Below are 24,999 nucleotides of genomic sequence, written 5' to 3'. Positions count from 1 at the left end.
TAGTCATCAAGCAGGTTCAAGATAAAGCAACCTGTTCAAACAATACATTTAATTTGAAGTATGATTGTGAGAAATATTGTTCTAGTCAGTAATCTATTGCTATAGAGAGACACCGTGACTAAGGCAACTCTTTAAAAAGCAAGCATTTCATTGTTGGCATCTTACAGTTTCAGAGGTTTAGTCCTTTGTTATCATGGTAGACAGCATGGCAGCAGGCATGGAAGTATGATGCTAGAAAAATAGCTGAGAACTACATCCTGATCCTCAGGCAGAGAAGCAGAAAGACTGGGCCTAGCTTGGGCATTTTGAAAGTTCAATTCCCACTCCCCTCCACCATGACACACTTTCTCCAAAAAGACCACACTTCATAATCCTTCCAATCCTATTCAAGAGTTCTACTCCCTGGTGACTAAGCATTCAAATGTATGAGCCTATGAGGTCCATTCTTATCCAAACCACCACAAATAGGGATATTACAGTTTCCCACAATTGTCTTTCCTAGAAGGAAGATATTTGAGAATTTTAACAATGGTGGTGTCTACATGACTTGTTCTTTATTTGGAATATAAAATTCAAACCATTATTTTCTGTAGGGGGAGCTGTAGCCACGCCTACTTAGGGGCTGGCTACAGGTGTGCCTGACCACGCTTGTGAGGGCGTGGTCAGAGTGACGTAGTGTGATTGTGACTGCGTTTGCGCTTTCACGGCCTAGGCCCCGGAAAGCGCCCTCTCTCCCCAGGTGCTCCTGGCTAGCAGCCGACCCGCTGCAGCTGAGCTGCTCAGAACCATCCACCCAGCTCGGAGACAGTTTCTAGCTGCCTAGAGGTGAGTAGGCCTCGGCTTTCAGCAGAGGCTTCCCCTGGCCGCTGCTGCGGTAAAGCCGCATCTGTTTCAGTGGTTGCGGCCACAAGACCGTATACTCTCTAAGATAAGCACAGCACTTTTATGACCTCTCTCCACCGCTGACTGACTGCTGCCAAACGCCTTGGAATAACTGAACGCCTGTGCTGGTCAAATATAGTTACTGCATCTGGAGTAGAAATCAGGTAAAATTATGGCGGAATATTTATCATTTGCTAAAATTGGTTATATTTTTGCTTACTACGTGAATTCACTGTTTGAGGAGGATATTAATGTGCCAATTACTGGCCTATATGCCATAATGGCAGTTAGCTTGCTGGTACAAATAGTATTACTAGCCAGAGGACTCAGGAATAGGGATAAGGATAACCTCACCACCTACTTACAGGAAATAACAGCTTTACGAAGTGAGGTTTTGGAGAACAGATTAGGTCAGACCACAATTGTGCAGCAAGTGGAACAGAAATTGGATGATAAGCTTGGCTCTGTGTCCAATACACTAAAGACAGAGCTGTCTGATGAGATGCAGCGTATTTATGATAAGATAAACACAGAGAGATCCTCCATGTCTGAGGCCTTAGAGGCTAGGCTTTCAGAAGCCTAAAGAATAAAAGAATATCCAGCTAAAGAATATCTGTACCCAGCTAGAAACTCAGATAAGCAATGTTACTCATCAATTAGATGCAACGGTGCAAAATACCCAGCATAGGGTTGAAGAATTGGACAATGCCTTTCAATCAGTTATTGAAGCATCCAAGGTAGCAGATCAGAAATTTGAGTCTAGATTTGAATGTTTGGAAGATAATTTACAGTACAGGGCTGACAGATTACATAGGTCCATACGGTCGATTGCTGAGGACTCAAAATCAGCAAATCATGACCTCGAATCTAGACTCCAATACCTAGCATGCAGTTTCCATGCCATCCAGATGCTGCCTAAGGATGATCGTATTAAAGACCTAGAAAAACATGTAGATGAGCAGTTAGAGCAACTTACAGATTCACTAATGTGCTTGGAATCTTTTATGATTAAGGAGATTGAAACTTTTCAAAAGGATATCATTGCTAGGCTTAAAGATCATTGGGATGCCTCAGAAGCAGAATCACTCCAATCCCAGGCACCTACTCCACCCAGGTATTGTGACTATTCTTCTAAGGTTGTTACTCGTACACCATTAGTGTACCCAGCTACCATGGTAGAAAAGCCAGCTTCTAAGAAACACCCTCATGGACGGATGGCTTATGAATGGCAACCTATACAGCTGAAGGATCTTAAGAATATTAAAGAATCAGTTGTCTCATATGGTCTCCATAGCCCATATGTAAAACAGCTATTACATTCATGGGCAACCTTTAACAGGGTGACACCCACAGATTGGGAACGATTGGTAGCAGCTGTACTTGAGAATTCATGCCAAATCCAGTGGAAGGCATTAGTAAGGGAAGAGGCAAAGCTCCTTGAGCATCAGGGCATAAAGGAAGGTTTTGAAGCCCCTCTAGATAAGCTTCTTGGTCAGGGTATTTATGCTGACCCACAGGTTCAGGCTGAATATGATGACGATATACTGTCTCTATGCAGGAAAGCAGCATTAAATGCCTGGGATAAGGTTCGTGAGCCAGGAGAACGCCTAGAAGCTTATACCAGAATAGAACAGGGACCTACAGAACAGTTCCAGGACTTCTTACAAAGGTTAACTAGGGCAGTAGAATTACAGGTAACAGATCCAGAAACAAGACAATCAATTATATATACTATAGCTTATGAGAATGCAAACCCAATATGCAAAAGAATACTTTTGCCTTTAAAGATCAGATCAGCTCCGCTAGAAGAATGGGTTTTATATGCAGCCAACATTGACTATAATATGCAAGATACTGGAGCTTGGGTAGGAGAAGCCATCTCCAAAGGTTTAAAACGGCAACAGGAAATTAAAAGGTCTAGAGGTGAGGATGTAAGGGCTTGGCAAGGAGAAGCACCTTACAGAGGTCAACATAGATACCAAGAGGCTAGAGGTTACTACTACTATGAACCAGAACCTTGGGTAGGAAGATCCTTCCACTGGAGACCACAAAGGCTCCAGGAACCTAGATGTTTCAACTGTGGTAAAATGGGACATACTAAGAGAAATTGTAGACAAACGAATTCTAACAATGCCTCATACGGAAGGCCACTGCCTTCTGGATTGTGTAGAAGATGTGGTAAGGGCAGACACTGGACCAATGAATGTAGATCAACCAGGGACATACAAGGAAACCCATTAAGGTCGGGAAACCCCGAGGGGGATCTCAAAAAGGCTCCCACATTGAGAAAGGTCGGGTCATTCCCAGTTGCAGTGGGAGACAATCTCTCACAGGATCAATAGATAGTTCTTTGCCTATTGTGAAAAATGATAGTGCTCTAGATGGTAGTTTGAATAGTGATGAAGAATCAAGTGTGAATGGACAAAATGAGAAACGCATATTTTGGCAAGCTTCTATTAATGATAAAAGGCCTCAGTTGAAAGTGAAAATTAATAATAAAGTTATTTCTGGGGCGGATGTAACTATTATTACTCAAAAGTCTTGGCCTCAGAAATGGCCTCTTAGAGAGGCAAATGTACAATTTTTAGGAATTGGAACTCTATCTAGAGTTCGACAGAGTGTTAACTCGGTGGTCTGCATTAGACCGGAAGGACAAAAAGGAATACTGAAACCATATGTGGCAGATATAGCTATAAATCTCTGGGGTCGTGATCTCTTACAGCAATGGAATACTCAGATTAATATTCCTCCAGTGTCAGATACAAATTATGTACAATTTTTAGATAGTAGAAAAGATCTGGTAAGACGCTATGGAAAACGGTTACCAACCATCTATGCTGTACAGAAACTAGGTACAAATGATAGATCTTCAGAGGAGCCAAAGGCTCTGACATTGAAATGGCTTACAGATGAACCAGTTTGGGTAGGACAATGGCCTATGACCTCTGAGAAGCTAGAGGCTTTAGAAAAGTTAGTACAGGAACAGCTAGACGCTGGACATATAGAGGAATCTACCAGTCCTTGGAATTCTCCTGTATTTGTCATCAAAAAGAAGTCAGGTAAATGGAGAATGCTGACAGACCTGAGAGCTATAAATAAGGTAATTCAACCAATGGGCTCTCTGCAACCTGGAATGCCATTACCTTCCTTAATACCTAAAGGATGGCCTATCATAGTCATTGATCTAAAAGACTGTTTCTTCACAATACCATTACAGGAAAATGATAGAGAAAAATTTGCATTTACTGTACCAACTCTTAATAATTCACAGCCAGTTAGGAGATATCAGTGGAGGGTTTTGCCACAAGGAATGCTAAATAGTCCTACTTTGTGTTAACACTTTGTACAGCAACCTTTGGAAATAATTCGTAAGAAATTTTCACAATCTCTTTTTTATCATTACATGGATGATATTCTTTTATCAGATTCTAATAAGGAAACTTTGGAACTTATGTTTGAAATGGTGAAGGAAGTTCTGCCTCGTTGGGAATTACAGATTGCCCCAGAAAAGATACAAAGAGGAGATTCTATTAACTATTTAGGTTACAAGATAGACTTACAGAGAATCAGACCTCAAAAGGTACAAATTAGGAGAGATCGGTATCAAACTCTTAATTCTCTTCAGAAATTATTAGGGGAAATTTCTCAATTGCAGACAATTATTGGTGTAGAAGGATATGACTTAAAGCATTTAAAAATGGCCCTTAAAGGTGATAAGGACCTAAACAGTCCAAGAATATTATCTGCTGAGGCAGAAAAAGAGTTACAATGGGTAGAAAACAGAATATGGGATGCACATGTAGATCGGATAAACCTTGATTTAGACTGCATTCTGGTCATCTTGCCATCCAGAGAATACCCTTCTGGGATTCTGATGCAGAGGGAAGACACTATATTGGAATTGATATTTCTGCCACATAAACAGAATAAAAAATTAAAGACATATATAGAAATGATTTCTGATTTGGTTTTAAAGGTTAAATTAAGACTTCATCAGCTAACTGGAAAAGATCCAGCAGAAATTATAGTACCTTTAACTAATGAAGAAATTTTTTCCTTATGGAAAGATAATGAATATTGGCAAATAACTCTTACTGACTTTTGGGGGAAAATTAGCAACAATTATCCCAAAACTGGCAGAATTAAATTCATAAAAAAGACAGTCTGGATTCTTCCACGTATTATAAGACAAACTCCTATTTCTGGAGTTCTTACCTTCTACACTGATGCCAACAAATCAGGTAAGTCAGGTTATAAAGCAGGTGAGATAAGTAAAGTAGTTCAAAGTCCATATACATCTGTACAGAAGGCAGAATTATATGCAATTCTCATGGTACTTATGGATTTTACAGAACCTCTTAATATAGTTACTGATTCTCAATATGCAGAGAGAGTAGTGTTACATATTGAGACTGCAGAATTTGTTCCTGATAATACAGAATTAACTTCTCTGTTTTTACAATTACAGGAAACTATCAGAAACAGAAGTAATCCTATATATATATTACACATATCAGATCCCATACGGGTCTGCCTGGCCCACTAGCACAAGGCAATGATGAGATTGATCGTTTATTAATTGGAAGTGTGCTAGAAGCCTCAGAATTTCATAAGAAACATCATGTAAATAGCAAAGGTTTGAAAAAGGACTTCTCCATCACTTGGCAACAAGCCAAGGAGATAGTGAAAAACTGTCCTACTTGTTCCTTTTATAGTCAAACTCCATTGCCAGCAGGTTGTAATCCTAAGGGCATTCGGAGAAATGAGGTTTGGCAGATGGATGTCTTTCACTTTTCAGAGTTTGGAAACTTGAAATATGTGCATCATACTATAGACACATTCTCAGGGTTCCAGTGGGCTACTGCTCATAACTCTGAAATACTGATTCTGTTATTACACACCTTCTAGAGGTGATGGCAGTTATGGGTACCTGCACAAATAAAAACTGACAATGCTCCAGCATATGTCTCTACAAAATTGGAACAATTTTTCAAATATTATAACATAAAGCACACCACACAATCCTACAGGACAAGCAATGGTTGAGAGATCTAATAGAACACTTAAGGAGATGCTCAACAAACAAGCTTGGAAGACTAAACCCCCCAAACATAGGTTGCGTAATGTTTTATTAACACTAAACTTTCTTAATGCCAATGAAAAAGGACAAACAGCTGCAGAAAGACACTGGACTACGGAAAAAACTGCTGAACTCAATCAGCCGGTATACTTCAAAGATGTACTAACCTCTGTATGGAAACCAGGACATGTGTTACGTTGGGGTAGGGATTTTGCATTGGTTTCTACAGGAGAAGAAAAACTTGGGATACCATCAAAGTTGATCAAGATTCGAGTGGAAAAGGAAAAACCTCTCAACGAGGACAAATGACAGGTATTCTACTAAGGTATATCTCATAAACTAAATAGAAACCTCCCAAAGGAAAGGGAAGTGTTTTGCTTTTATCTTCACAGGAAAACTCATCTTCAGAAGGCAACGAACACTGCATGGGTAGATACTTAAGAAGAAAAGGTATAACCATCAAACAAAAGGAACGTGCCATATGGTAAACTTTACAGCTGTCTCTCAAAAAAACTCTATTTCTCTTTATTTCCTATTCCCTATTCAATTAAACCAATGCTGGGTTTAGAGGTGGATTTGGCTCTCCTCCTCTAAAATCCAAGCACGTTATTTAACTAAACTTTAGTGTTTCTGTGTTGTATCAAGAAGCCAATTGATGTAATACAGAATAAAAGAAGAATTTGGGGACTGTCTTTGTCTTTTCTTGGATCTTTCTCTCAAGGTGTACACCTTCTCATAATTGTAATGCTCTCATGGTTACATTCCCCAGCATGTGTACATACACAAGCAAACATTTCTCTGCTAACTGTTTATGTTTGAGTTCCACACAGCCAATGAAGAGCTGCCTGACAGCAATCCCTGGACACCCTGGAAAGAAAATGGGCCACACCTCCTCGACTGCACTGGATCCAACTTGCTCCATTTCAACTGACACTCTGGCCAGAGGTTCAGGTACTGACTTCAATCAAGTTGAGGATTTCAAGAGAGATCTTCAATCAAGTGAATCCCACCTAACATGGACTGGATACTAACATTTTCTTCCTACAGGACCCCACATGACTATCATCGTCCCATTTCAGCAGGAAGTAACTCGGAGGATGCTACGCCCCTTTCCCCATTGTTGTCACTTAAGATAGTGTATATACCTAGTTAGGGATAGCTTCCTATTGTTTATGGTTGGGATTGGAAGGAGGTGTTCAGGCTTGGACCCCTCTTTCAGATGACTTTAGGGTTTAGTTAAAATAGATAGTTAGGATGTGACATAAGCAGATTGTTGTATCTTCTTATATTTTACCTTTATGATTGTTAATTTTGGATACTTTACACTGTTAAGTTTTAATCCTCTTTTAGACTAAAAGGGGAATTGTATGGGAAGCTGTAGCCATGCCTACTTAGGGGCTGGCTACAGGTGTTCCTGACCACGCTTGTGAGGGCATGGTCAGAGTGACGTAGTGTGACTGTGTTTGTGCTTTCGGTTTCACTTTGGTACTTGCTGTACAGACTGCTGCCACGCCGGCTGGCTAGGTCGCTCTGTAAGTAAGGCTTTTCCCTATTAAATACCCTTATATTTCTACCTGACTCTGTATTGGTAATTTCCCACTATAATTTTCTGCTCATATTTTCCTGTCTTCTTCCATAAACATGTATTGATAATCCATGTAAGGAATGTGTGAAGGTATGAGGACATCAAGATAAAAGGTATCTCTTACCATAAGAATTTCATAATAAGCCAGTTGAGCATGCTGGCACATATAATTAATCTTAGTGCTCCACAGGAGAGGCACTTGGATCTCTATGACTTTGAGATCACCCTGGTCTACATAATGAGATGCAGGCCAACCAATGCTGCATAGGAAGACCCTGTCTCAAAAGGAAAATCTTGAAAGTCAGTCAAGGGTTAAAGACATCAGATACAACACAAATAGTTACCATGTATAAAGTCAGAGGTGAGACGGAGCCTCGAGAGAGCAATGAGCACAACCTAAATGAAGAGGGTACTAATCCTCTCTTTTCTCGAGAAGGAAGCATTCCTGCTTGTGTGAAAGGGAAAGTAACTGACAACTAAGAAACCTGGGAAAAGAAACCACACAGAAGCAAGTCAGAGCAAAAGCATCAAGAGTGCATGGTCTTTCTGGAGACAAGCAAGTGACTGAGCATGACTAGAACTGTTCAGATGTAGTGCACACACACACACACACACACACACACACACACACACACACACACACACACACACACACACAAAGATGATGGTAATACAACAATGGGATGAGGGGTGCACAGGAGGTGATTAAAATCATTGATCCCACAAAGAAGTACAGGACGGGATGAATCTAGGTGTACCCATTAAGGTCTTCCCCATAGTCAACTAGATGATGGGAAAGAGCACTGAGAATTTAGACTGGAGGAATGGCCCTACGTGGTGATAAATAATCCAGATGAGAAGCATACCCATATTCACTTAAATGGGTATCCATTATAACATACAGGAGACAAAGATAGGCAATCCCACTTCGTGGTGATTTCCCTGGAGGGACAGGGAAGGAGAAGATAGGAGCTCCTATGACCTCCCATCCTCCTAATATCAGGATGATTACAAAGCATTTGGATCAGACTCAGACATCTGTGGCTTATGTCTTTGCCTGCATGGTCTATTTGACACGGGCAACATCATCAAGGTTCGGAACAGAGCCACTTCCCTACAGTCAATGAGGGCAGGTTTGGAAATGAGCACATAAGTAATTAAGGGAAAACAAAGCAACAGCAAAAAGCAGTTTGGTAGGCAGGTAGAGAAGTCGGCAATAACATTCCTGTTTCTATGGAAGATCGTAGTTCTCAACCTTCCTAATGCTGTGGCCCTTTAATACAGTACCCTATGTTGTGGTGACCCCCAAACCATAAAATTATTTTCATTGCTATTTTATAAACTGTAATTTTGTTACTCTTATGAATCATAATATAAATATCTGTGTTTTCCAATGGTCTTAGGCAACTCCTGCGAAAGGGTTGTCTGGCTCCCAAAGGTGTTGTGACACACAGACTGAGAATTGCTGATCTAGAGCAAGTGAGTGGGTGAGACACACACAGAAACAGGTTACATGAACTCTACAGACCAGGATTCATATGGAAGTGAGGGTGACTTAGGGCTATTGCATCACCCTGAGGAACACTCTTGGGATCTCCAAAAAAGGCAGAAGACAGCAGGAATTGGACAATTGGACACATGGTTTAGAAGTTCCTAAGGATCTGGTCTGGAACCAGAACTAAAATTAAAGCCAATGATAATCTGAAGTCAAGTAGAAGGGTACACAAATGAGAAGACAGAAGGGCATCTAAAATAATAAAAAAGTGGTTGTTTTTTTTTTTAAGAAAAAACAAAACATTCTCAAATAACAAGAACCAGAGAAGTAGAATCACAACAAGCAAGTATCTTTTAAAAAGTGTATCCTTTTCTTCTTCTGCGTGGATTAGCTTTTAATTGTCTGGAAAGATCAGGTTTCTAAAAGGAAATTTGTTACTATGGAAACAGGCTTTCAATATCAAACAGGCAGTTTGACCACAACAAGGTAATTACTTTAGTTTTCCCCTTAATTTCATGATTTCTTACGTTTCAATAAGTATATATCCTGTTGGTCAGAAATATCCAGTCATCTAGGGCTGTGGTGAGCCAAAGCATACACACATAGGTAGGTCTCCTGTGAACTTCCCAAGCTGGTGACCACTGGGTCCCACAGACCCAGACATTCTGGGACTTTACCGCTTTGCACACCGTCAGAGTGGGCAACTCTCCAAACTCAAGTAACCATCCACCTTTTCACTCATGAGCAAATCCCCTCAGTCAGGCACATGAGAATCTCATGTTCCCTGTCAGTCTATTCAAGGGTACATTTCAAGCTGTATTAAAAGAGTAAATTTATAGGATTTAAAGAAATATCAAAATTTTAAAACTTTACGGAAGTTATGTTACCAATTTCTCCTTTAGATCATAATTTCAAACTGCTAAACTCAGGACCCACTCATGTTTAAATAAGTCTACTAACCTTATCCAGAAAACGTTTTATAGCTAATTCCTGTCTCTCTGCTTGAGCAAAGTCTCTATGTCTCCCGATGGAAGCAATTATCTGAGTCTCTTTTTCCAAAAGTTCGAACAGAGCAGCTTTCCTTTCAGCTTGAGTTAATTGTTGGTTAATTTGTTCAGCTTCTTCTTGCCGCCAAACTAGAGGAACAACACAAAAGACTCTTGAGTTATCAAACTCCACCGCTTTTTAAAAGACAGAGATTTTTTTAATTATATTAATTTACCTAATTATTTTGAAATTATTGCTGTGTGGGGGGTGTACATTAGTATAGATGTTCTTGGAGGCCAGAGGTGTTGGATCTCTCTGGAGCTGGAGCTACAGGTGACTACAGCCACCTTATGTGATTGCTGGAAATCAAACTCAGGCCCCAGCTCTCCAACACTAAAGATAAAATGATTTTGTGCAGCTCTTAGTTCAAACGCACTAAGTGTTCTTAACAGTTTGGGATCCTTCACAACCGATGCTCTTTCATTCATTCTTTCAGCTTCTGCAAGTCTGAAGACTTTCTTTGATTTCCTCTGTTCTTTCTCTCTTACTTCTTACTCCATCTTACAACCTGCTTCCCCAAGGACCAAACTAGTAGTTTTATACACAATAGTTTACATTACTTATCACATTTATTTTATCACTTTCTATTCTGACAAAACTCTAAATCACATCATACAAATTTTAGATTAACTGCATTATGTTATAATAATCCTAAAGGTGTTTTAAAAGCACTGGTCAGTATAAATAAAGATGATGTTTCATAAATATAGTCCAAGATCGTACCAAAAGACTCCAAAGAGCAATAATTTAGTAAACCCATTCTATCTAAATATAGACCTACATTATCACATATGAATTTCTATATCATATCTCAAGCTTAAATCAAAGTTTCTAGACTCAGATCTGTTTTTAATAATGGTTCTATTCAAATCCTAAAGCAAACTAATTTGAGGAATAAAATTCTTTTTCACTTCACATTTCAAAACTGCTGAGCTTATAGTCACAGAGCATAGGATAGGAAATGACCTTAGAAATTAAATTGCTCAATCCTACATCCAATCACATAGCCTCCTTTCAGTGGCCTGGATAGGAATAATTTACCTGCCACAGAACCAATTTCTTGAACTACGTGTCATCCCTTTGCCTAGCTGAAGGTAGCATCTCATGTCTGTCTGACATTTTCCCTTCTCAAGACACAAGCACTTCCATTTTTAAATTGTACACAGTGTGACATAATTTCCTCTCACATACAGGTCAACCATTTCCTGTTTCCTAACACACCACTCAAAATATGCTGTCAAATTCTGTCAAAATAGGGGCTTCCACACAACCTGCCACACACTCTCCTGACTGAGATGACAAAAATATGAAGAGAGATATAGCGCATCAATAGACATGAGGAAAGTATGTGCTATACCAATAGCAGGCAGAATTCCCAGGAAATACAATGAAGATTTGGGTGAATAAATTAAAAATTAACCATCCCCAAAATATGCAAGCGCTGCTTCCCAAACTGGCACAATATCTCGGGAAGTGGGTCTCGTGGAAGAAGGTGGTAAATCTCTAGCTTGACTGGCAGCTAGAGAAGGGCGAACTCTGAAGCCAGTTGATCGTTACCATGCCTTAAGAAAGTCTCTGAAAAGCCTAAAGAGAATGTCTAACGTTTGAAATCACAGCTGAAAACACTGGTAACTATGTCGGTATGTACAGAAAAAGAAATTTTTGAAACAAAGTATAAAGAAAGGGGAATAAAGCAATGGGTAATAAGTTATGTTTAAAATATGAGATTATATTTACATATTAATGTATAATATTTTACATAGTAATAATTTACATATTAATCTGTTGCTGTTTAAATAGAATAACTTTGAAGATTTCTTTCCTTTCTTTCTTTCTTTCTTTCTTCCTTTCTTTCTTCCTTCCTTTCTTTCTTTTTTTGAGAAAGCTTCTCTATATAGCTCTGGCTGTCCCAGAACCCACTCTGTAGACCAGGCTGGCCTCAAGCTCATAGAGATCCACCTGCTTCTGCCTCCCTGAGTATTGGGATTAAACGTGTGTACCACCACTGCCAGGCAACTTCGAAGATTTCTAATAATTATTTTTATTTATGTGCATGTGTGTCTGTTTGTCTTGTGTATATGCCACAAGTGTCCTCAGAGGCCAGAAGAGGGTGACAGATCTATGTGGGTTTGAGGCCAGCCTGGTCTACAGAGCAAGTGCCAGGACAGGCTCCAAAACTAGACAGAGAGACCCTGTCTGGGAAAAAACAAAATAAATAAATAAATAACCTTTCTCTTGTATGCCTATTGTACCTGTCAATATCCCATCACTTCCTTATTCATTCAAACCACTCATCAATGTGTCAGTAGTTATTCTGTGAAAGGACATCTATAAGATGCTGGGTGCATAAGTAAGACTGCCTTACTTTCTTCTTAGAAACCAGCACATTTCCTAGCCTCTATCTAATTGGATAGGTGGTTTTAAAAAAAATCCCAAAGAACAGAGTTTCTGCTTCTCTTTCAATTTATCATCCTTCAATGCCCAGCGTTTTCCACCACTGGATTTTAAGACTTTGTTTGAATAGATGCGTCTTGACATGAGAGTCTATATCTTGTTCTACAGACATGATTCAGGCATATTTACTCCCCAAATGTTGTGTTACAGACATGGTTACTTCTTCATGGGGCTGCAGGAACATTTCAAGATGTATTTCTTTTATATGACCTTATAGAGTTAGAAAGTGTTTGCTTTCTGCTAAAACTTCAGATTTACCTTAATAGTCACTAGGAATTATAAAATAAACATCTAAAGCCTGGGTGTGGGCTTTGGACTTCCATTTCTAGCCACTACCTTTTATAATACTTTGTTTTGCAATTTTATCAGGATATTTCTTTGTCCTCTCATATTTCAAATTGGAACCATCCAGATCAACCAACCAAAGATTGCTAGTCCCATTCTTTTTCAGGATCCTGTCTGTCCTTTATCGGGAATACATTATTCAAACACTGTCCAGCTTGATCTATCCAGCAAGAGGGTTTTGAAATGCAAAAGCTAAATTATTTCAGCTAAGATTGTGAAGTTTGAGAGCTAAATTATATTATGGAAATCCAGGAAATCTATGATTGATGAGTTTGTTATTTAAAAGTAGCTTTACCAACCAGAATAAGAAATATGACAAACCCCATATACCAAAAGGCAGTTGATGAATAAAGGGAAATTTATTCATTATTATTATTATTGCTTGTAGGAATAATAACTGAGAATATTTATCTCAAAGAATAACAAAGTTGCTTCCAAAAAGCAAATAAGAGCTGATTGATATTAGTGAGACTATTTTATTTCCCAGATTTACATCAGAAACATCCAGTGGCTAAAGTAAGTTTAGGTGTGAAGTTATTATCCAAACCAGTCTGGAAATTTCACAGAGGGATATATTGTTCTCCTATATCAATACTGGGCTGAAATCTCAGGATACACAGGTATATTCAAATACACAAGTAGACTCAAGTTTCATATTCTTGTTATGACGCTAGAAACAAAAACCAATGAATCTTAATTTTAATTTTAAAAAAATCCCTTTCCATTAGATGAAAGTAATATATCTGTATTAAGGGACAAAATACATCAGGATAATGTCCCAACCACCAAAGAGAAGTAGAAGGTCACAGAGCAGCTGAACTATTCCAAGGAGGTGTGATGTGCGGGAACAGGGAGGGAGTCTTCCCCTCTTGTGTGGCATGTGCTCCCTGGAGATGATAATGAAAAGTCAGGCGCACTGATGCTGTGCTGGCTTTCTAGCACTGCTGCAACCAAGTACATGCAAAGCTTGATGCTCTGAGCAACAGAATCCCGTTTCCTGACAGCTCTAGAGGCCATAAGTCCAAGATTAAGACGCTGTCTGGGTTGTTGCTCCTGAGGCCTCTCTTCTGGGGGTCATTTTCTCCTAGTGTTCTACCCAATATTCTACCTGGGTACTAATCAAATATTTTTATAGGGACACCAGTCCTTGAGGTGCTAAGGCATGCTTGTATACCTATTTATTTTTCTTTATTACCTCTTTTTAAAACAATATATCACCAAATACAACCACACTTGAGGTACAAAGAATTGTTGTCAAATAAGAATTTGGGGGGAACACAATTTCAACCAATAAAGAACCAGTAACTGCAAACAATTTTGAGGCAAAATATATCAAATATATTGGTTAATTGGAAATAATAAAATTAACTGTCTCTTAAACTTCTATTCTTAGACAAATTAGGGCTACTATCTCTATTCTATATTCACTCTGAAACATCTTATTTGAACTTGTTATCTCTAAGCAAAAAATCTAAGAAACTACAGTAGTTTGTCTCCCATGACAGTTAAATGCATCTGTATTGTAAAGTTCTCATCATAAACTGGAAAGCCGAATAACCTGGAAAGGGACAACATACTCCTCATGAAACTGTCAAGATGAGAAGCTTAAAGGAAAAAGGGATAAAAGTAGTAGATAAAGGTAGGCGAATTTAAATACATAGCAGTAAACAGGTGAACATCTAAATTAAATTGACATTTTAAAACACAAATACAGAGCAGATAGTATATATATATATATATATATATATATATATATATATATACTTGATTGTCTCAATAACCACATTAAATATAAATTATTATCTAAACATTCCAATGAAAAGGCACAGGTCATCTGATTGGGTTTTGAGGATAATATATAATTACATATCCTGAATATGGTAACACAGAGATCAAAAAGTCACAGAATACTGAAAGGTATATCACATTAGTGGTGATCTAAAGAAAGCTGAGTCTGGGCATAGAGATGTACACTTGAAATCTCGACAGAGGCAGGAGGATTGCAAGCTCTAGGCTAGCTTAGGTTACAAAGTGAGACTATCTGAATAGAAGAAAGAGAGAGTGAGGGATGAGGAGAAAGAGAGAAGAAAGGGAAGCAGAGGAGGGGGGATAAGGATAGGGAGAAAAGGAGGAAGAGAAAAAAAATATATTGATGTCGGTCCAAGTTTATCATAGTAAAGAATGCTACAAGAAATAAGGAGATACGTAATGATAAAGGTTTCCTTCTAGCATTAGTATATGTATTAGCACATAATTCTAAATATTTCCTCACCTAACAAGAGAGGTTCCAACTACATCAAGTAATACATAATTGAACTACAAAGAAAAACAGAAGAAACTGTAATGACAGTTTGGAATTGCAGTACCTTACTCTTAACATTTGATAAACCGGTAAGTGAGAAATTAGTAAACACATAGATTTGCATAATACTCTCAACCAAGCTTATATAACTGATATTTACCAACCATCCCTTCCAACTACTACAGAACACAAACTTTTCTCAGGTACAAGAGAACTTTTTCCAATATGACTTAAAACAAGCTGAGATAAACTTAGGATTCAAGTCATGTAGAAGTACATTCTGTAACAAAATTGGAAATTAGTAACAAAGATCCATGAAAAATCTTTTAACAACATACTTTGAAACAATCTGTCAGTCAAAGACAAATCATAAAGGTAATCAGACAGTATTTTGAAAAGAAAGGAGATCAAACTCAACATATCCTAAAGTTGGAAAGCAGTTAACACAGCAGTAGTTGAATCCAGGTCTCAGAACAATGGTCTTCCCTTTCACCATACCAGGAAAAAAAAGAACAGAAAACTGAATCAAAAGTAAGTAGAATTGAGGAAGTGATGATAAAAGGAGGAGCAGACAATAATAAAAAACAAAAGAAATGTGAGATACAAAAATCAATGAAACAGTAATAATGTAAATCCATCAGGAACAGAAGAATAACGAGAGAATTACCAGGATTTGGAATTTGGGATGATATTACTACAGATCCTACAGATAGCAAAAGGATAAAATAGAACACTGTTAGTATCGTTATGTTAACATACTCAAAATTATACAAGAAATAAACAAGTTAAATGATGCAAATTAACAAAGCTCAGTACAAGAAACATATCCTATAAATAAGATTTATCTATCAAAGATATTGCATTTAGAATCTCAAGCTTTCCCACAAAGAAAACTCAATGATGACCTTATTGGTAAATTAGAAACATTTTAAGAACAAGATACTAATTCTAAACAAAGTTTAAAAACATAAAGAAGGCTTCCCCCTCTGCTGCCCAGACCTCTCCTGAGCCCTACTCCTGCCCAAGGTCCCCATCACCCCAAGATCTCTCTGAGCCTGCTGCTGCAACCCGCCCAGACAGGAAGGACCTCCGTGAGTCTGGAAATACCTCACTCTCCCTTCCCCCTCCACCTCCCTGACCTCTCTGAGTCCTACTCCTCCCCAAGGTCTCCATCAGCCCAGGATCTCTCTGGGCCTGTGGCAGCAGAGAACGAACCCGCCTGCATAGAGTGGACCTGCCCAGACAGGAAGGACCTCCATGAGTCTTGAAATACCTCACTCTTCCTTCCCCCTCTGCCGCCCTGACCTCTCCTGAGTGAGGAGACTACCAGGAGATGCAAGACCATCCATAGCTGCAGACATTGAAGTCTTGGCCCACACACACACCACCAGGTGACAAGAGGAGATAGAGAGGCCCTACCTGCAACCACTGGAAGAAGAGATGGGAAGAAGACAGAATAAGAACACACTCAACAGAAAGACCAATATGACAGCACCAGAATCTAGGGACTCCACACCAGCAAGATCTGAAAAGCACAACACAGAGGAAGAAGAAGAGACAGACCTAAAAATATACTTTATGAAGATGTTCGAGACCCCTAAAGAGGAAACAAGAAAATCTCTTAAAGAAATAGAAGAAAAAGCAAACAAAAAAAATTCAAGAATTAAGTAATTCTCTTAAAGAGTCTAAAGAAAAAAACCAAACAAGTGAAGGAAGCACTGAAAACAAATAAAGGCATGAAAGCTGAAATAGAAACAATAGAGAAAACACAGAAGAAGGGGATGCTGTAAATACAAAGGCTAGATAAACGATCAGGATCCAAGGATGTGATTGTAACCAATAGAATACAAGAGATGGAAGAGAGAATCTCAGTTGTTAAAGACTCCCTAGAGGATATATAGTCACCGACCAAAGAAAATCTCAAGTGCAACCAATCTCTAACACAAAATATCCAGGAAATATGGGACACTGTGAAAAGACCGAATCTAAGAATTATAGGTATAGAAGAAGGTAAAGAAATGCAGCTCAAAGGTATAGAAAACATATTCAACACAATCATAGAAAACTTCCCCAACCTACAGAAGGATATGCCTGTGAAAGTACAGGAAGCTTACAGACAATAAATAGACTGAACCACAAAAAGAAGTCCCCTCGCCACATAATAATCAAAACACCAAACTTACAGAATAAAGAGAAAATATTAAGAGCAGCAAAGGAAAAAGGTCAAGTAACATATAAAGGCAGACCTATCAGAATTACACCTGACTTCTCAATGGAAGCTTTGAAAGCCAGAAGGTCCTGGATAGATGTCCTACAATCACTAAGGGAACATGGATGCCAACCCAGACTACTGTACCTAGCAAAGCTTTCAATCACTATGGATGGAGAAAACAAGATATTCCATGGCAAAACCAGATTTAAACAATACATATCCACAAATCAGGCACTACAGAAAGTCCTACAGGGAAAACTCCAACCCAACAAAGACAACTACACTCAAAAACATAGGTAATAGGTAATCTAATTTTGCCAAACACAAAAAGAAGCAGGAGGGCAAAATCCACACACAATGACACCACCAACAATAAATCGAAAACAAACAAGAAGCAACAATCAATGGACATTAATATCCCTCAATGTCAATGGTCTTTTTTTGGTTTTTCAAGACAGGGCTTCTCTGTGTAGCTTTGGAGCCTATCCTGGCACTCTCTCTGGAGACCAGGCTGGCCTCGAACTCACAGAGATCCACCTGCCTCTGCCTCCCAAGTGCTGGGATTAAAGGAGTGCGCCACCAACGCCCGGCTGTCAATGGTCTTAACCTGCCTATAAAAAGATACAGGTTAACAGAATGAACACGAATCCATCCTTCTGCTGTATACAAGAAACACACCTCAATTTCAGAGACAGGCATTACCTCAGAGCAAAGGGTTGGGAAAAGATTTTCCAATCAAATGGACCCAAGAAACAAGCTGGTTTAGCAATCCTAATATCTAACAAGTTAGACTTTAAACTAAAATCAATCAAAGGAGATGAAAAGAAGGGCATTTCATACGAATCACAGAAAAAGTCCATCAAGATGAAGTCTCAATCCTAAACATCTATGCCCCAAATACGAAGGCAGCCACATTTATAAAAGAAACATTACTAAAGCTCAAACCACACATAAAACCACACACGCTTATAGTAGGAGACTTCAACACCCCCCTTTCACCACTAGACAGGACCACCAGATAGAAACTTAACAAAGAAACAAAGGATCTAACAGAAGCTATGACACAGACAGACAGACAGACAGACAGACAGACAGACAGACAGACAGACAGAAGAGTAATCAATCAGCCAAGAAACATGTACAGTCACATGACTGATTATTGCTGTGGTCTGAATGTGTGTTTGCCCCCAAATTCACATTGACTTTTTATCTTCAAGGCAATGACCTTAGCTTGGGTTTCCAGGGAAATGATTAGGTCCTGGTAGTGAGACTCTCACTAGTTAGATCAAGGCCTTCTGAAACAGGACTAAGCAAGCCCCTAACCCTTGAATTTCACACCTATCTTACCTTGTTATGGAACATATAATGACTGGAATTGATGAAGAGGTGAGGATAATTCAATGGACATGAGGCTGTATCTCCAACAAATGGAAATGGGACAATTGGGTGCTCAAAACAGAAGCATTTAAAAACTAACTTCAACTTCCCTTTCATAACTCATATAACTTTTTTCAAACTGAATTATATACCTAAATTTAAAATATAAGACTAGAGAATTTTAGAAGAAAATCTATGTGAGTCTATATTTGAAAAATTTTTAGACATGACACTGATTATATCTATATAAAAAACAAATTGCCAGGCGTTGGTGGAGCACGCCTTTAATCCCAGCACTCGGGAGGCAGAGGCAGGCAGATGTCTGTGAGTTCGAGGCCAGCCTGGTCTCCAGAGCGAGTGCCAGGATAGGCTCCAAAGCTACACAGAGAAACCCTGTCTCAGGAAAAAAAAATGATAAATTGAACTTTATCAAAGGTAAAGACAGTCACTCTAGCAAAGACAACAAGGGTGAGAAGGTCTGTTCTTACTCAGCTGAGCAGAGCCTCTGTTCTTCCAGCCTGACTGGTGATCCATACTTATTCTCCTGGGTATTTGTGCTGAACCTCCCCTTTAAGGCTGCCAGCTATTCACTTGGAGCCTCTTACTGACAAAATTCCATCGTTTCTTCAGTTGACCTGCTGAACAACACAGTGGAGGGCCTAGCTTGTTTGTTCACTCTCTCCTGTATAGACTCCTGTGTGTTTCTGCTCAAAGCATCCTGTGAGTGGTGAACATCACAATGTTGTCTTCTCTATCTCTTGCATCCGGGGCTGCAGGCTGATACTGATCTACCAGGACAAGGGTTACTACGAGTTCTCTGTGTCCCTCAAACCAAAGGAGCTTGTTTCAAAGACCACCCTTGAAATACCTCTCACAGTCCTCTTGGAAACTACTCCAAAGTAGTGGCTCACTTAAAAAATAAATGGATGGATAGATAGATAGATAGATAGATAGATAGATAGATAGATAGATAGATAGATAGATAGTGGCTCAGTTAATAAATAGATAGGTAGGTAGGTAGGTAGGTAGATAGATACTTTTACTAGCTACTTCATAACTTTCCTTCTTTTTTTTTATTTCTTTGATCTTACTGAGTGGTCCATGGGCCAAGGCAAGTTCTCAATTTATTTCTTCTATAAAGGCTTTACTACGGGGACAAAACATCTTACACTAATTCTGATATCCTGATATCTAACCTCTTGGGCCCTCAGTCCAAAATGAATTGAGGTGATAGTGCTGTACATCCTCCAGAAAGAGCGAAACAAAGACACAAGTGCCTGAGGTTAGATAGGATGATGGCGTAATTAAAGTTTACAGTTTCCTCAAAAGATACAAACTGGTTTTATCTCTGCAAGGCTATCTGTTGGCCCACTAAAGCTGAAAAATGCACGCGCTGCAAACTAGGATCTGCACTCCTAAGTCTTACACCCTAAAGGAATGCACACTTCTGTTCTTCAACAAAGGACACTACTTATATTTTGAGTAACATATCCTGGGTACAAATGCACAGTAAAGTGGATAAAATAGTTGTGATCCTTTTCTGTATTGCCATAGTCTACAGAAATGAGATATTGAACAAGCTGAATTACATATGATAACATAGACAGAACTCACTGTGTAATATTGAAATTTAAAAGACAAGCATAAAAAATCATTCTGAATAATTCTACTTACATAAAAACTGAAAACAAGGAAGACAAGCCCAATTGCTCCTTAGAATATAGGTACTCAAACCAACAGTCTTCAGCTACTGGCATTGAAAAAATTCTGGTTAATGGATGTCTGCCTCATCATACTGCTATAAAAAGAACAACACAGCATCAAGTATCAGCTGGAGACGATCTTGCCTGATGTATCTTAGATGGTAGTGTGTATCTTCTTAAGTAAGTATCATTCTGTTTCTATTTCTAAGGACATAATTTAAAAAAAAAAAAGAAACTGTTTTGGGTTATGAATTGTAGTTCAAGCCATACAGTTGTCACTCTGAGCCACAAGAGGGCAGCAATTACAAGGCACAGTTGGGAAGATGGACTGAAAAACTTGAATTAAACAGAGGAGTGGCATAAAACAGCGATCTTGTAAACAGATAGTACCTCCTCAATAGTACTCCCTCCAAGAATTATTTTAAAATTATACTAAATCTTTTAGTTTATAGTTTTGAAATGGAAAAATGGAAATAAATTTCCTATGTAAGACATTTCTATTTGTTTTCATTTTGACCATACAATCTCTGTATAGTCATATATAAAAGTTCACATTCTACTTTAACATAGAAACCCTGTTAAGACCAGTCACCATAGGGCAGGTAATCCCACATGTATTTTGGTAAATCTTATATTTGTGTTCTTCACTCTATTGAGCCTTCTGAATAAGATGCAACTGAAACTGTTGAAGCCTTTTCAGAATTTGGGGAGACAGACAGGTTTACAACAAAAGGCCAATTTGTACGACCTAACCCTGTCAAACAGAGAAGGCAGAGTTTGATCTTTTCTGATGTTTTTCACGGTTGCCATCATCATGACAAATTAACAGTGACATCCTTGGCTAAATCATGTATGATTTAAAACATCATTCTCATAGAATGTTAGTTTTTTGATCCTAGGATTTTTTTTTCCAGGAAACATGGCTAGCAATGCCTTCTATGAACCACCAATTTAAGAAATGATCCTTATACCACATGGGGTGACCACAAAAACAGATAACAATGCTTAATGTTATAAATAATAAGAGAAGACAAAGACTTATTCCCTTGGCTTGAAGGACATTGTTCAACTACAATGAAACTGGGGATACTTTTAATTGTTAAAATATCTGTATCCTTACAAGAACCCAATCTCTCCATTCTCAGATATGCAGTGTAAGAAAGGGCTCCTGTCTTCAGACCATTGTATTTACCTGTTCCTGGGTTTCTTCCTTCCTTCCTTCATTAATTCATTTTAGTGGCTACTGGTAGGCATATGAGCTAAATACAGAAAAATAAACATTGCCCAAATATAAATAAATCATTCACTCACAGTGTTTATATTCCATTGATAAAAATAAATGCTAAATACACGATGCTGATGACAATGAAAATTTGGTGGAGCAGTGAGGACCATCAGATTACAATAGCAGTGTGATACAGCTGATCTTCATTAACCTGGGTTTCCATGAATGCCAACAGCTGAAGAACATTGGTTTGATTACCCATATTCTAAGAAGGGCCTGGAGCAACTGGGCTTGTCTATTGACTTTGTCTTCCTTCTTTTCAAGTTTTATGTATTTCATTACTTGAAAAGGCCATGAACTCTTTACTTGGGGCAATAGATACAACATTTATCTCCTTGGAACCCCTTCTTTATTCCCTATCTTCCATCATGTTGTCTGTCACAAAAGCCTTTGAGTAGGTGACATGGACCCCAACACTGGAAGTAATGAAATCTTTGCCTTTATCTCTAAGTAACACACATCCTGTAGAGGACATAAGGTAAAATTGTTGTTGTTGTTGGGGGCTAAAGGGGAATTGCTAGAGTGTAATCAGATGGGATGTGGGATGTAAGAACGGCCTGGCGCAACGATGAATCCACAAGCCACAAGCCACAAGCCGTTCAAAGCATCACACAGTCAGGTAAGCAATCATTTGAACTTAACGTGGCTGAACATCAGTGCAACGATATTCTAAAACTCCATAGTTCTCACAGCCCTGTTGCACATTTGTTGTTATTTAAAACACTTGCAATTTTATGTCATTCTTAATTCCTGTTGCAAATATCACACATTTGCTGGGTGTAGTAGAAAAGAGAGTGTATTTAATCCCAGCAGGGAGACAGACAGATCTCAGAGGCCAGTCAGTCTGGTCCACATAGTGAGTTATAAGGCAGCCAGGGATGTTTGTGTGTACACACACACACACACACACACACACACACACACACATGCGCGCGCATACACACATGCATACACACACAGCGGTAGATATAGATGATATAGATATAGATATAGATATAGATATAGATATAGATATAGATATAGACCCTATCCTAGATTCCTAAGACAACCCCCTACAACCAGGGTGTCTTTCTTTTTTCCTTATCAAGCCTATGTGTCCTGCAAAGCCCTTGTGCACTTACGCTCCAGAGCATTGTAAAGGAGCTCAAAGTCTTCACGAGTCTTAGGGTTGTGCCTCCGGTAGTAGTCCATTTTCAGCCATTCTTCCTTTTCTCTCATCTTCTTGAGCTCTTGCTCTTTCTCCCACTCCAGCCTCCTTTTCTTCTGTTGTCTTAAGCTCTCCACAAAGCATTTAGCGTGCCATTGCCTGTAGTAAGTCTGTATCACAATCACCTGTATTTACATCAAAAGGAACATAGTGTCACTGACTGGTTGATCAGAATGTAAAGAAAAAGGCAACAGTGAGTGTTTGGATTCAAATTCGACAACAAAACAATACTGGTGGTCTAGTTTTAATCTTTCTGAGACATTATTATGCACAATAACGTAAAAGCTATGAATAATGGGCCACTATTTATACTATGTGCCACTTTGGCTTTGAAATCTAGGAATACACTTCCTACAAGAGGCCATTTGTAAAATGCTGAAGAGCACAGACTTAAAGGGACCCACCTAGCAGCAGAACTGCAGCTCCTCCCCAATCTGTGCACCCTAACCCTTCCTCAGGCACAACCATCCCAGCTTGTCCCTGGCCCTGCTACTGCTGGGTCCCCACTCCCCAATCCCACCTGGACTCTACCACTGAGGCACAGAACACACCAGTCAGAAAGGGTGAGTGACCCACCCACCAGTGGAATTAACCCCCACCTGGATTTTTCCACTGTGACCATTTCCCAAGCCCCAAACCAGGCCAGAAGATTTCCCACAAGCAGGCCCTGGCTACACAAACCAGAATGTCTGTGTGACCGACCTAGCAGCAGACCTGTACCTCTCCCTGTATTCTATCCACCATGACCCTTCCCCAGGCCAAAGCCATCCCAGCTCATCCCTGGCCCTGCTACTGCTGCTGTCTCCAACCTCAGTGGACTTCTGCCACTGAGGCAGAGACCACAGCAACCACAAATTCCCTCACCAATCCACAAGCAGCCCTTCCCTAGATCTCCAGCAGACTCCATAGGCCCAGACACAATCCATGCCAGTCGGAAAAACAGACACCACAGGCCTACATACAGTCCCTGCCATTCAAAAGAATGGCCAGGCCAGGCTGGTCCTACATAGCTGAGAATAAGACTCAGGCTCTACTGGTAGCCAGGCTGGTCCTGGTTACCCCAGAAGAAGACTCAGGCTCTACTAGAAACCAGACTGAATCTAGAGACCCAAGAAGACTTTGGCTTTACAGAGGCCAGATGAGATCAAGAGACCCAAGACCCCCAAGACCCCAGTGGAGACACACTACTTGACTTGAGGACTCATCAGTCAACAAAACCTTTGACCACTTCGTTCAGAAGACCAGAGAGGGAACAGAACACCTATTCAACAATGACAAACACAGGAATCAACACATAGATTGATAACCACCCAAAATCTAGATGCCTAAATGCCAGTGAAAGAATACAGTGGATAACAGAAAGGGCAATATGTCGCCATCAGAACCCAGGTAACCTACAACAGGAAGACCTGAACTTTCCAAAGCAGCTGAAACACAAGAAAATGGCCTTAAAAATAACTCCATGAAAATGATAGAGGTCCTTAAAGAGGAAATAAAAAAAGACAACTAAAAAATTGGAGGAAATCAATAAATCTCTTAAAGAAACCCAAGAAGAAACAGTTGACAGAAACAAAACCATTTATGACCTGGAAATGGAAATTGACGCTGTTAAAATATGCACATACACACACACTGAAAGAATTCTGGAAATGGAAAACCTGAGTAAGCAAACAGGAGCTACAGATGCAGACACCACCAAATAATTGTATTGAAGATACAGTAGAGGAAATAGATTCATTGGTCAAAAAAATGTTAAATCTAAAAAAAAATCCTAAAACAAAACATCCAGGAAATCTGGGACACCATGAAAAGATCAAAGCTAAGAATAATAGGAATAGATGAAGAAGAATAAGTCCAGCTCAAAGGTCAGAAAATATATTCAACAAAATCATAGAAGAAAATTTTTCCAACCTAAAGAAGGACATACCTATAAAGGTACAAGAAACATACAGAACACCAAATAGATGCACCAGAAATAAAAAGTCCCCTCACCACATAAGACTCAAAACACTAAACATACAGAAC

General features: G+C 39.2%; 1 protein-coding gene across 1 annotated transcript in view; it reads right to left on the bottom strand.

The window, feature by feature from the left end:
* Iqub (IQ motif and ubiquitin domain containing) overlaps nt 1-24,999 on the bottom strand; it is a 64,963-nt gene that overhangs the window by 22,772 nt on the left and 17,192 nt on the right. The window contains exons 6-7 of the mRNA XM_035451395.1: nt 22,889-23,099; nt 10,003-10,178 (exon numbers count right to left, since the gene is read on the bottom strand). Coding sequence (XP_035307286.1) covers nt 10,003-10,178; nt 22,889-23,099 — 387 coding nt within the window. The remainder of the gene's footprint in view (nt 1-10,002; nt 10,179-22,888; nt 23,100-24,999) is intronic.

This window comes from Cricetulus griseus (assembly GCF_003668045.3).
Source record: "Cricetulus griseus strain 17A/GY chromosome 1 unlocalized genomic scaffold, alternate assembly CriGri-PICRH-1.0 chr1_0, whole genome shotgun sequence".
Lineage (NCBI taxonomy): Eukaryota > Metazoa > Chordata > Mammalia > Rodentia > Cricetidae > Cricetulus > Cricetulus griseus.
The sequence above is the reverse complement of the archived record's forward strand: the minus strand, read 5'-3'. Positions and strand labels throughout refer to the sequence as shown.